Here is a 12,763-nt window from a genome sequence, read left to right on the forward strand (position 1 = left end):
TTCTACATTTTCAAATATATCAATTTCAATTACAGTGCAGAATACAAAGTGTACACTGCTCACTTTATATAATTTTATTACAAATATTTGCACTGTAAACATGATAAAAGAAATAGTATTTTTCAGTTCACCTCACACAAGTACTGTAGTGTGAGCTCTTTATCATGAAACTGAAACTTACAAATGTAGATTTTTGTTGTTACATAACTGCACTCAAAAATAAAACAATATAAAACTTTAGAGTCTACAAGTCCACTCAGTCCTATTTCTTCTTCAGGCAATCGCTAAGAGAAACAAGTTTGTTTACATTTATGGGAGATAATGCTACCCTCTTCTTAATTACAATGTCACCTGAAAGCGAGAACACATGTTTGCATGGCACTGTTGTAGCTGGTGTTGCAAGATATTTACGTGCCAGATGTGCTACAGATTCATGTGCCTCTTCATGCTTCAGCCACCATTACAGAGGATGTGCTTCCATGCTGATGATGCTTGTTAAAAAATAATGCGTTAATTACATTTCTGACTGAACTCCCTGGGGGAGAATTGTATGTCTCCTGCAGTTTTACCTGCGTTCTGCCATATATTGCATGTAATAGCAGTCTCGGATGGTGACCCAGCACATATTGTTCATTTTAAGAACACTTTCACTGCAGATTTGACAAAACGCAAAGAAGGTACCAATGTGAGAGTTCTAAAGATAGCTACAGCACTTGACCCAAGGTTTAAAAATCTGAAGTGCCTTCCAGAATCTGAGAGGGACAAGGTGTGGAGCATGCTTTTAGAAGTCTTAGAAGAGCAACACGCTTATGCGGAAACTACAGAACCCAAACCACCAAAAAATAAAATCAACCTTCTGCTGGTGGTATCTGACTCAGATGATGAAAATGAACATGCGTCGGTCAGTGCTGCTTTGGATCATTATCAAGCAGAGCCCGTCATCAGCATGGACGCATGTCCTCTGCAGTGATGATTGAAGTGTGACAGGACATATGAATCTTTAGGGCATTTGACACGTAAATATCTCGTAACGCCGGCTACAACAGTGCCATGTGAACCTCTGATCTCACTTTCAGGTGATATTGTAAACAAGAAGCGGGCAGCGTTATCTCCTGCAAATGTAACGAGACTTGTTTGTCTGAGCAATTGGCTGAAGTAGAACTGGGTGGACTTGTCAGCTCTAAAGTTTTACGTTGTTTTATTTTTGACTGCAGGGTTTTTTTACATAATTCTACATTTGTAAATTCAACTTTCATGATGAACAGATTGCACTACAGTTTGCACTACTTGTAATAAGGGAATTGAAAAATAGTATTTCTTTTGTTTTTTACTGTGAAAATATTTGTAATAAAAATAAATATAAACTGAGTACTGTACAATTTGTATTCTGTGTTGTAATTGAAGTCAATATATTTAAAAATGTAGAAAACATCCACAAATATTTAAATAAATGGTATTCTATTATTGTTTAGCAATGCGATTAATTTTTTTAAACACTTGACAGCCCTAATAAGGAAGAATTTGGCTTTTGTGATTTAAAAATTAGGGCCAAAGACCTACAATGTAGGTTTCCAAAAAGGTTGTTTAGAAGTTTCTTTAGGTATTATTTTAGTATGCTACAATATTTCCAAATTAATTTTCTGTGTCCAAAAGTACATAAAACAAAATTAAGTAATAATAATAATTAATAAAACACATTGACTTTTTCCTCCTAGGTAACAGGGCAAATCAAGAATTCATGGCTGAATAGCTTGCCTGATATTATGGCATTTCCACTTCCTAATAGTTCATCTCGAAATCCAGAATTCCAGTACCCAATAGTCTTAAATGGAGATGATCCAAAAGTAATGGATATCAATACATGTGTTCTTCTTCAAGTTTATACAGTGGATGTAGATTCTGGAGACCTTGTTTTAATAGGTATATTAAGCAAGTATTATTACCTAGCCCTCTTTCTTTCCTCTGTCATTTCTCTTTGGTCCTCACTATACCTTCCGATGTTTGTGTCTTCTCAAGTATAGAGCACAGAGCTTTATTTCATAGCACAATGCAAACTGTTGAAATGCACCTCCTAGGGACTGTGAGGATCACTACTAGCAGAAGCCTGAGAATAAAGTAACAAAACCTTTTTTTATAGAGCATAGAAAATTAGTACAGACAAATATTTTAAACTGAAATGCAATTAAACCACTGTTTATAAAAATACTTCTAGTCTATACTTTGCAACTGGATTCAAAAAAATGGATCTTTAGGTGATTGGCCAGCATATGGCAACTATAGTTTAATTTAGACAAATAAACAAGGAACTAGACCAGGGAATTATGTTAAAGGGAATAGCCTTCCAGTTTACTGATCAGGAGAAGGATTCGGAATGCGTTGTGAGAAAAATAATCAAAACTATTGGAGTAGTGCACAACTGCAGTAAAAAGAGGCAAAAAAGATGCTAGGTTATTGGATAAATCCAGCTTACCTTAATCACATGAGTAGTTCCATTGCCTTGAGGGGACCTAGAAAAGAGATATCTGTATTAGCAGATGGACAGAATACAAAACAAAAGACACTATTGCTGCTGGCACTTCTTATATTTCCATCTGGAAAACCTGTGTAAGATAAGGCACAGAACCAGTGTTGTTAATTTGGAAAGGATGCAGCAAAGGGTAAGAAATATGATACCACGTCTTGCAATTAGATGGAAAGGTAAAGGGAGTTGGGCTCGTTTTGATCAATAAAAAGAGGAGTCATTGAAGTGACTTGTTAGAAATATGGAAAGTTAGGATCGGGATCACCAGAGCTGATGGACATTTTGAGACTTTTAAATGTTAAGTAGCAATGTAAAGATGTTGAAAGTAGAAATTTAACAGGATATTAAACTAAGATTCTTAGTGCCTGTTTATGGTGGCTGTTCAGATGGAAGTTAAAGATCTCATGAATTTTTAATTTTCAGGCATAGGAAATAACCCCGATATCTTGATCAACAATTATATCTCTCATTAAAGCTGATTCTAATGTTCATGACTGTATGTCAGTTATTCGGAACACACAATGGCTGCCAGGTTTGCGTTACACACTCCTTCTATTGCCATGATCTAACTCATTACTGTGCAGAGCATTTTGGGATAACTTGGATACGAAAAGTGTTTCAGAAAATCAGAGTTTGTTCTGTTCCAAACTGAGAAGTCAGGCAGAACTGTTCCTCGCAATAAGTAAGTTATATACAGAGTAACTTACCAGGAAAGACCTGTTAACTGATGATAAATATTAGTTTGGGACACCTAGATTTGCTTCTGTAAAGGGAGAGAATTGAGGGATATGCTGAAAATGGAGGAAGAGGAGTCACAGCAGCTTTTATACATGAAAGAAGTAATAGAGATCCTGAGACCTGGCCTTGTCGGAGCCATCTTTTACAACATCCTATGAAAAGTCAACCCCACTTTTGGATAATCAGGGTATTTCTAAATACGGCACTTGTGTAGTTTCTCCATGGACCTAATCTTCTTCATCCATTCAGTTGTTAAGGGAAATATTGGAAACGTTTAAGAGAAAATCACATACTCAAAACAAACAAATGCACTGTAAAATCTTTAGTAATCCCTAGTTCTCTGTAGTTTTTCCTCTGCTTTATATTTATAGGAAACTCTATGATACGTGTGTTTAATGATGATGGGAAGCTAAATGTAGGAGGATTTCAATTAAGACTGAGAGGAGGGATGCCAACCAAGGAACCAGCAGCTCTTACACCATCTGCATTAAATCAGTATCCAGTGATTCCCTGCTGCACTATACTACTTCGATTGTTACCACACACTCAGGCAAGTATAGAGAGTTTCAGCCATAATAGTTACTCTATCTGCTTGAAATGCATGCTTCCCTGTGGAAATCAGTGCTATATGCTTTATATAGATCAGAATTTAAAGGTGTGATGTTAACTCCTGTTGGCTAATGTGTGCTAATAAATACATTTTAAAAGTCTAATGTAGGCAAAGCACACCCTTTTTAACATTTGCTAAATTAGTTGAGTTAAATCCGAAGGAGGAGCCTTAGAGGTGCCCTCGTCGTTAACTTGACCAGAGAAGCATGTGTTAGAAGCACTAGGCCTTGTGTACAATAGAGTTTTAAAATATTTTTATTACCACATGCTAAAATCGTGCCTTTACAGCCTAGTGTAGGCAAGGGAGTTGCATAACTGCTTGAAATCACAGGCTTTGGGACTGAAGTGTACTGTCCCTAGATGTGGCAGAGTGTAAGTGCACTAACAAGGACCAAATACACAAAGGACTAACTCCATCTTCACCTTCCCCTCAGTTTTCACAGATGCTCAAGGGAGGGGCTGTTAGAGGGGTTTTTGGGAGACAGAAAAAGGAGATTCTGGAAGGCAGGGCTCTACATCCAAGTGCTAAGAGCTGGGTGAATTCCAAAATCGAGAATCTTTTCTGTGTATGGTTTTGCTTATAGTAAATTTATTTTTATTTATGCGGACAAAGATTCGCTACTGTTGAGATATCATTGCTGATTGCAGCTGTTTAATTTCTCCTGAGTCATCCCAATAGCTTACACCAGAACCCTGCAGTTTGATAGTGTTTTTATAGTTTTCAGTGCTTGCACCAAGCTACTTGATGGGATATCACTTCTCAAATGATTCTAAGCCCAGTAATTCAGAGCTAGAGGTTATATCCAGCTTTCAAAAGGACAACAGCTTCCCAAAATTTGGACAAGACATGGCAATACATTTAATTGACAAAGAACAAAGCAAAGGTACGAAAACTAATTATTGGTACCTAATTCACAAATGCTCTTCCTGCTATTATTTGTTTTACAAACCATAATACAATATGATTACTTATATATCTAAGCTCTGTTTATCATTTATTAACACTGAACCAAATCTGTCCTCAGACCCTCACATGCAGCTCCCATGAATCCAGTACTAAAGGGAGGTGCACATGGGTATCTGAGAGCAGATTTGGCATACTGTTTTTACTGAGTAATCTGTGTATTTGTAGCTAATCAACTTATTGTTCCTAATTGATTAGGAAGCACTCAACAATAGTAGTTTCATGTGGAAGTATTATTATTCCTGGGCACTACCTAAAGGATGCATGGGCAAGGTAGAATTTAAAATAATCCTGCTTTGATTAATGTCACATTTACATTTAGTCTTAATTTAACATCAAGCCGTTAAAACAGTAAGGCTTTGTCTACACTGGCACTTCTGTTGGCAAAATTTTTGTTGGTCATGGGTGTGAAGAAAACACTCCCCTACCGACATGAGTTTCTCCGACAAAGGTGCTAGTGCGGACAGTGATATGTCGGCGGGAGACGCTCTCCTGCCAATGTAGCTACCACTGCTCATGAGGGATGGTTTAATTATGCCAATAGGAGAGCTCTCTCCTGCTGGCATAGAGTGGCTACACAGGACCTTACAGCAGCACAGCTGCAGCGGTACAGCTATGCCACTGTAAGATCCATAGTTTAGACATTGCCTAAGAGTTCCTAATTTAAGTCTCCCGGGCTGTGTATACACTGCAGCATGTACCTGTGTCCTAGTTTGAATGCATGTGAACTTGGCCAAGCACAAGCACCTCCCAGAGTGCAGTCTGCAGAGACCTGCTCCAGACCCAGTGTTGAGACACTGGATGGCATTTCAGGAGCACTGTCCGAGATGCAGAAGGTGGCGGGACTCAGTGTGGGGTTCATTCATGGCAGACTCGACAGACTGATGAATACTGAAATTGTTGGATATTTTTCATGTATAGACTGGTGCAGAACAGCTAGCACAGCTAGTGGGACCACCATGTCGTGCAGACCTGGGATGACCAACAGTGGCAGTGGAGGTTTGTGAGGTCCTCAACACTGTGGTTTACCCACAGGTGACAGACATAAGAAATGTGCCTGAAATAACGGCTCTGTTGCAGAGAGTAGGGTCTCCAAACCCCATTGCCCACCAGCAGTGAGTATGTCAGCCGAAAAGGTACTACTCCCAGTTTCCACAGGCCTTGATCAACCACAGAGGCGGATTCAGAAACGCCAGCATAGGAAGTATTGACTGTATGTCAAGGTGCATGGTGCCAGATTGCTGAGATCATCTGGCGTTTACCTTCTTAGAGAAGAAGTGACCTTATTTCCTCCTCATAACATTATTTTGGTACAGACACAAGAAAGTGCCCCATCATCACTGGTGCACTTATTCTTCTATTATTCTCACAGCAAAATGACTGACCTAGTATTCTATAATTGGTTAATAACATAGTAAAAGCATCCTGATTGGTTGATAACTTAGACTGATTAATAATTAAATCACACAGTGTTTTAATGTCGTGCGCTGCAGAGAGTTGCAAGAGACAAATTAAAGAGCAGCTCCCGAGCCTTAGTCTGAGCATCACTGAATTAGATGATGTGAGTGTGGATAATAGGGAAGTACGGGCAAAAATGCATTGGATGACCCATGTAAAGCCCACAGTCTAGACGTATCTTTTGTTTTATATTTGGATACATGGTGTGGAACTTAAATGTTTAAGTGGTTATTCTGGATGTGTAAGTGCTGATTTAAGCATCAAAATGCAGAATTGGTCAATTTTTGTTCAAAAGATATTATCAAAAAAGCCATTTCATCAATTGCCAATTTATATATAAGATGTCAATGTTTGTTTCTGCAGTTACACTTGATCATTTGAAAGCCTGGTATGTGGAAAGGTTGGATGAAAAAAGACATTCACAATCAGAACACTTTCCAAAATATATCAATATACATCATGCAGTCCTCTATCGGCAAGAAGCAGGCATCCGCATAAAGGTCAAACAAGCCTTTGGACTCAAAGGTGATTACAAATACTCAAAGATTATTATTTGTATTTTATTTCTTTTAATAAGCAATACTATTTAAAACAAAACAAAACTTTTCACTATGACCAAAATTCCCCGTGATGGTAAATAAGGCTTGACAAAGCCCTGGCAGGGATGATTTAGTTGGAGATTGGTCCTGCTTTGAGCAGGGGGTTGGACTAGATGACCTCCTGAGGTCCCTTCCAACCCTGATATTCTATGATTCTATGAAATGTACTTGTGATTTTTTTGCAGGATCTATAAGTTTGCTCAGATAGTTTGTGAAATGTCTGTATTGAAACTACCTCTGAACAATGTGTAGTAATAAAATAAAGTAGAATACTAAAGTAAAATAAAACAGTATTTCTAATTAACAGTATGATTGGAGAGAGAGAGAGAGAGAAATGTCACGTGTACTGAAAAAATAGTTAGGATTTTGGGAGTTCTTATTCCCATCAACAATGATTTTCACAGATGAGGAACATAAAATCCATGCACCTGAGCATTAAGGGGCAAATCCTACCAGCCCACAGTAGTCCAAGGGAATCAGGTGGTTCTTCTCCATTGGGTGTACTCTGGAAGCCAGCGCAGAGAACCTGCACCATCAGCATGCGACAGAGTTGTGCTCCACAGGGGCTCCCAGATTCCCCTCAGGCAGGGTTTTTCTCTTTTGATGGGACCAATGAATCTGCAATTTTATTGATCCATTGACCATTTTCCCCCAACTGCCTGAGGAAGCACCATTCCTGCCCCTCAACCTCCACTGTATTCTTCAACATATCACCTTGTTATTTGGACTTTGATAAGTGGACAGGATTTGCCCCTAAAAGACCAGGTTGTCTCATTGACAATCTATCTGACTTAATGTAGAAGTTATAAGTAGCAAAATAGTTGCACTTCTTGGCATTTTAGATGCCTAGTCATAAATATGTACAAATTAATCTTCTGTGCTGCCTATTTTTTTATGCAGCTGGTGGATATTATGTAAATGTGTTCACCAGAGTCCTTCGGGGAGCTGCAAGCATACATTTGCCTGAGTTACCTCAACAATGGGCAGGAGAAGAAAAATTTCTGACAAGCCAACTTGATTTCACAAGTCTACAGAGATGACCACGGTGGACTGATCCATCTGTGGTATGTAATAACTGCCTCTTTGCATTTGCTCCCCATGAATTATCTATATCAAGAGAGAGAAGGATATTTACAGATATTTTTCATTTTTTAAATAATGAAAAAACAAACTTCTGTGAGGTCTAAGGGTAATAGCTGAGCTGATAAACCCAAGCTGTGTGGGTATGGTTCAGCTTCTATGCCAGCTGTTGTCTGGCATTTAAAATTTGATTGAGCAATCAGTATATAATTTTATAAGGAATGTCACACGATGACTGGCCCCTGTGCTTAAAAATAGGTCCAGCTCCCCTGTGCCAGAGCAGGTGTGCCCCCAGTTGAACCAATTAAGGGACCATTGCAGAAGACCTTCTCTCCCTGCAGCTTCTCTCCACAGTTCCTCTTCTAGCCTTTTCTTCACTGAGCTCCCTCTAAACCCTTTAGAGTCCCTTAATTGGTTCAACTGGGGGAGTTTTTAACAGCAGTATAGATGGGGCTGATAGCACAGCCTATTGTTAAGGTTGCCAGACACTTCCCATTGTAAGACCCTGATTTCTCAGTGTCAGCACCTACTTGATAGAGACTGACAGTTTAGCAGCTAAAATCTCAGAAGATTCCATCCTCACTGAGCATGCTCCAGCCCTTCATATCTCCTATTTCTGACCAGCTTGTGCATACTCCATCTCCTCACATATGACTGGACTATGCATGTGCCATCCCTGGCCTACAGGGGCAAAGAGGGACTTTCTCTTCATTCCAGTCCCGGTCTCAGGTTGGGCACCCAGAAAATGAGGAACACACAATTGGTGGCCAATTGTTGATAAGTTTGATTTAAGTGACCTGCCTATTATCACCTAGGAATTCTGTGGGAGAGGAATGGATAGAATCCATTTATCCAGGACAGTACTCAAGTGCGTTAACCATGTGACTATACTATCTCTTCCTGTAATCCCCTGACTCATTTTCTCACACCTGTCAACTTCTGCAACAAATGAGGCAAGGGTCCTACACACAACAGTCTCCTTCACTACTCAAACCTGATTCATTGTCAGAGCAGGCGCATCCTGTACACTGAATGGGGAGGAAGTCCTGTGGGAAAAAATAGTATGTGAGCATGTAATTAAAGGCTGTCTCATAATTAATATACACAAGGTGATCAAATTAAGTTTATACAGGCAGTTCCTAACTTTTGAGTTTTTGGCTTGCAATCTTAATGTTCTTTTCATGTAATTTTTTGTATGTAATATATATTTACAATATAAGAAAATAATTAAATGCAGTAAATCAATATGCTTGATATCATTTAATTTCTGTAACCCAAAAGTTAACCCATTAGAAAATAGAGAGTGAAATTATTACTGCTCCTGTGTGGTTCACTTGTAGGGGAAGGGAGGAGGTGCACAAAAACCCTTTCTCCCTTCCAAGAGCAACCAAATGCTACATACCCATAATGCAGCTGTTTGTGCTGCATGAGCAAAAGCTTTGGGGTCCAGCTAGTACTACTGACATCATTACAAACTCCGGATCAACAAGGTCTTGCCCCTTGTGTGCCAGCTCGTGCACCAGAAAGGGAGTAAGCACATGCTGTACCTTTTAAAGAAGTGTATGTAGCAAGTGTATTGCTAAATATGTTTCCTCCATTGTGCCTGGAGGCATTACGGCTTACATAAACGTAATGCCTTTGCATTATGGCTTACATAAGCGTAATGCCATTCTCCGCAACCACTGTTGTTCACACCACTCCAATGCTCCATTGGGTTTCAGAGACATAATTTAGCCCATTTTACATTCTCGTTACTTTGGCATCATACGTCATTTGTGGACACTGTATCCACAACAAAAGGTTTGCATTCTAAGTGGAGAAAAATGTCATAATTTGGCTCCCCATTTCCTCAAATATATGAGGATTTTCTCTACTACAGTTTGGAATTCTCCCTTCTTACATGTAGCAGTCTAGTTTCTAGTATATCTACTCTAGTAATAAGGAGATATCTTCATATTTCTAAAGTCTCCTAACATGACTGGCACAATTAACAGTAGCAACTACAATTTACACTAGATTCCTGAGATCCAGTTTTTAATAGAATCTGCCCCCTCCCTCCCAACCCCCAAAAAAACACCTGGAGCTAAATATTGATTTTTCACAAATTTGTTTCAAAATTACAGGCCCGGTCCTTGGCAATCTGTCTAAGCAGTTATTGTGCACCCATCTCTCTAATGTCTAGTTGCCAAGTGAGCAAAGTGCTGGTTGGAAAGGCTTTCTTTGCTTGAATCTGCACTGCAACACAACAGGAATAAGGAAACTAATTCTTATGTCTGTAAAAAGAATGCTTCCGATGAAGTGAGCTGTAGCTCACGAAAGCTTATGCTCAGATAAATTTGTTAGTCTCTAAGGTGCCACACGTACTCCTTTCCTTATGTCTGTGTTTCAGGAACAAGGCATCAGCACATAGCCATACCAAGGCCAGCTGCTGTTAGGTACCCAGCAGGTGTAATGGATATAGTTTGTGGCTCCCACATTTAATGGGATTTGAGTTCCATGGATCCACTATGTGCATGTACCCACTGGCCTCACCCATGTTTGCAAGAGAGACGTACATTTCCTCCCTTTAGAGATCTGCTGTGATAATTGCTTCCACCGTACACAGCAGTTGTGATGTGCTTCTGTGCAAGTTCTCTACAATCTAGACCAGCCAGTACAGCTGAAACTCACTGTTTTCATTGTCCCTGGGCATTGTGTTAAAGGAATAATTATACAGTTTAAATATTAAACAGCAAAGTTTTTCTTTTATTGTTAAACCAATTTTAAACTAGAATAAAACTGAGTTACAGTCTCTGGCATTGCGTTCTGAGACTGCTGGCACTGTCAGGAGAAGGCTCAAAAATGCAGATATGAATCAGAAATGTTACTTTCAAATACAGTTTAGTTAAATGATAAATTCACCTTCCCTTATGGACTCCCAGACATTGCAAAGAGCAAAATGGATAACGCTTTCTTTTAAACAATTCAAAAGCCTGTTTTTGTTTAATATACAATTTAGAGTATAATGGAATTGAAAGTTGTGTGCCTTTTTCTCATAAATTATTGTTGTTTAATCGTGCTATATTTGCTTTCATTGTCCTTTTGATTTATTTAAGTTCATTAAACTTCTAATGAAATTGACTGAATTTTACCAGTAAATTATTACTTTATGAATAAAATAAATCAGTAGTGGATGCATTGGTTTGTACGGAATTGCTTATTTTAAAGGGCATTTGAACTTTTACTTTACTGGGGGGGAAAAATAAAACTGGCTTTCAGGAATGAATTTTATGGCTATAGTAATAACCTTTCACATCATGACTAGCAGCATATTTCAGAATTAGAACAATACTGTGTTTTACTACAAAAAGTTAGATAAACCAAAATATGAAAAACCGCTCTCCAACTTCTTTATATATTCTAAACCTCCCTATAGGATCAAACTCCCCTCATTCAGTGTTACACTGAGTGTTAACAATTAAGGAGAACTCTTTTCTAAAATACACTGCACAGATCTTAATGTTTATGATACCCATGAAACTTAAAAACATCTGTTCTGCAGAGAAATACCTATTAACATACATTTAACTGCTGAGAATTGTCTTTCAAGTTAAGGGGCAAAATCTCAATCAGTTGCCTCACAGGAGTTAGCTAAGCATTGGTGATTTCATGAAGTGGTGAGGAGGCATTTTTTAGCTCTTTTGATTGTCAAGAATTAGTAATATCTCACTGTCCAATTGCAAGTTTAAAGTGACAAATAACCTGGATGATTTCATCCAGTAATTCAAAGCACAGTGTTGAGAAATAGTCACATTTGTGGCCTGTAAGTTTTGGAGGGTGCTTTTTTGTTGTTGTTGTTCAGTAAATTTGTTTTATTAACAATGTAGAAAGAAAGTTTTCAGTAGATACTTAATAACATTTCTCATATACATTCTGTACTGATGTTTATGCATCTTCACAGAAGAATATTCATGTACTGTCAGCTCCCCATGGTTTTTCCATTTGTGCGTTTGGTTGGTAAAAATTATATTATTCTTTTTCTTTTTGAATTCAGTTTTCCTCCTGTGAAATCCATCACTAAATTGTACTGTCAAAGAGCTAATTAAATCTGGTCATGTTAACTTTACTCAGTAGTTAGAAGCAGACACCCAGCCCTCTAAAGAAGAGTTCAATGAAGTGTAATATTTTTGGGTGGAACATCTTGAGACACTTCTTTTCATATTGCTTTATTCTACCTTTAGTTTTCTTTGATTCAGTTTTTTTTTGTTTTTGTTAAGTTAGGCCTCTCTCTTAAAATTTCTGTATTTTGTTCTAGGTGTTACACCCTTATCTTGATGATAATAGTGTGCTTTTAATTCAAATATTTTGCCTGAATGCTATTTATGTTCCGGATCCAAGTGGACAGAGAGCAGGAAAAGTAATATCCCACCCTGGTCAGATCCTGGAGCTTAATACACAATCACAGTTAGGCTGGACTGTTGTTCCAGTCTTTGACAGGTAAAGTGAAAAATATATACTGCTATTTATCATTATGAAATATATGCCAATAGTCTAAAGTTTAACGTGTTTTTGTTGGACCTGCAAACCTCTTCAAAAATTGACAAGAATTGCAGATGGGTTGTTTTTTCATGCTTGAGAACTTCACACAGGTGTTTTGTGAGGGAAAATGACAGGGAAGAAAGATGATCTTGTGGTTGAGGCACTAGAACAGGACTCTGGAGATTTGGGTTCAATGCCCAGCTCTGCCACAGTCTGCCTGTGGGGCCTTGAGCAAGTCGTATACTCTTTATGCCTGAGTTCTCTATCTACAAAATG

The 12,763-nt window shown here is 38.4% G+C and overlaps 1 protein-coding gene across 4 annotated transcripts in view; it reads left to right on the plus strand.

The window, feature by feature from the left end:
- Window positions 1-12,763, plus strand: part of LOC311532664 (uncharacterized protein) — a 57,386-nt gene that overhangs the window by 24,074 nt on the left and 20,549 nt on the right. For all 4 annotated transcript variants that reach the window (XM_084651319.1, XM_084651321.1, XM_084651318.1 and 1 more), the window contains 6 exons: window positions 1,716-1,920; window positions 3,631-3,809; window positions 4,587-4,752; window positions 6,654-6,815; window positions 7,790-7,953; window positions 12,264-12,445. In XM_084651319.1, coding sequence (XP_084507445.1) covers window positions 1,716-1,920; window positions 3,631-3,809; window positions 4,587-4,752; window positions 6,654-6,815; window positions 7,790-7,929 — 852 coding nt within the window. In that variant the 3' untranslated portion in view covers window positions 7,930-7,953; window positions 12,264-12,445. The remainder of the gene's footprint in view (window positions 1-1,715; window positions 1,921-3,630; window positions 3,810-4,586; window positions 4,753-6,653; window positions 6,816-7,789; window positions 7,954-12,263; window positions 12,446-12,763) is intronic.

Source organism: Lepidochelys olivacea (assembly GCF_965140295.1).
Source record: "Lepidochelys olivacea isolate rLepOli2 genome assembly, chromosome: 17".
In the NCBI taxonomy this organism is placed as follows: domain Eukaryota; kingdom Metazoa; phylum Chordata; order Testudines; family Cheloniidae; genus Lepidochelys; species Lepidochelys olivacea.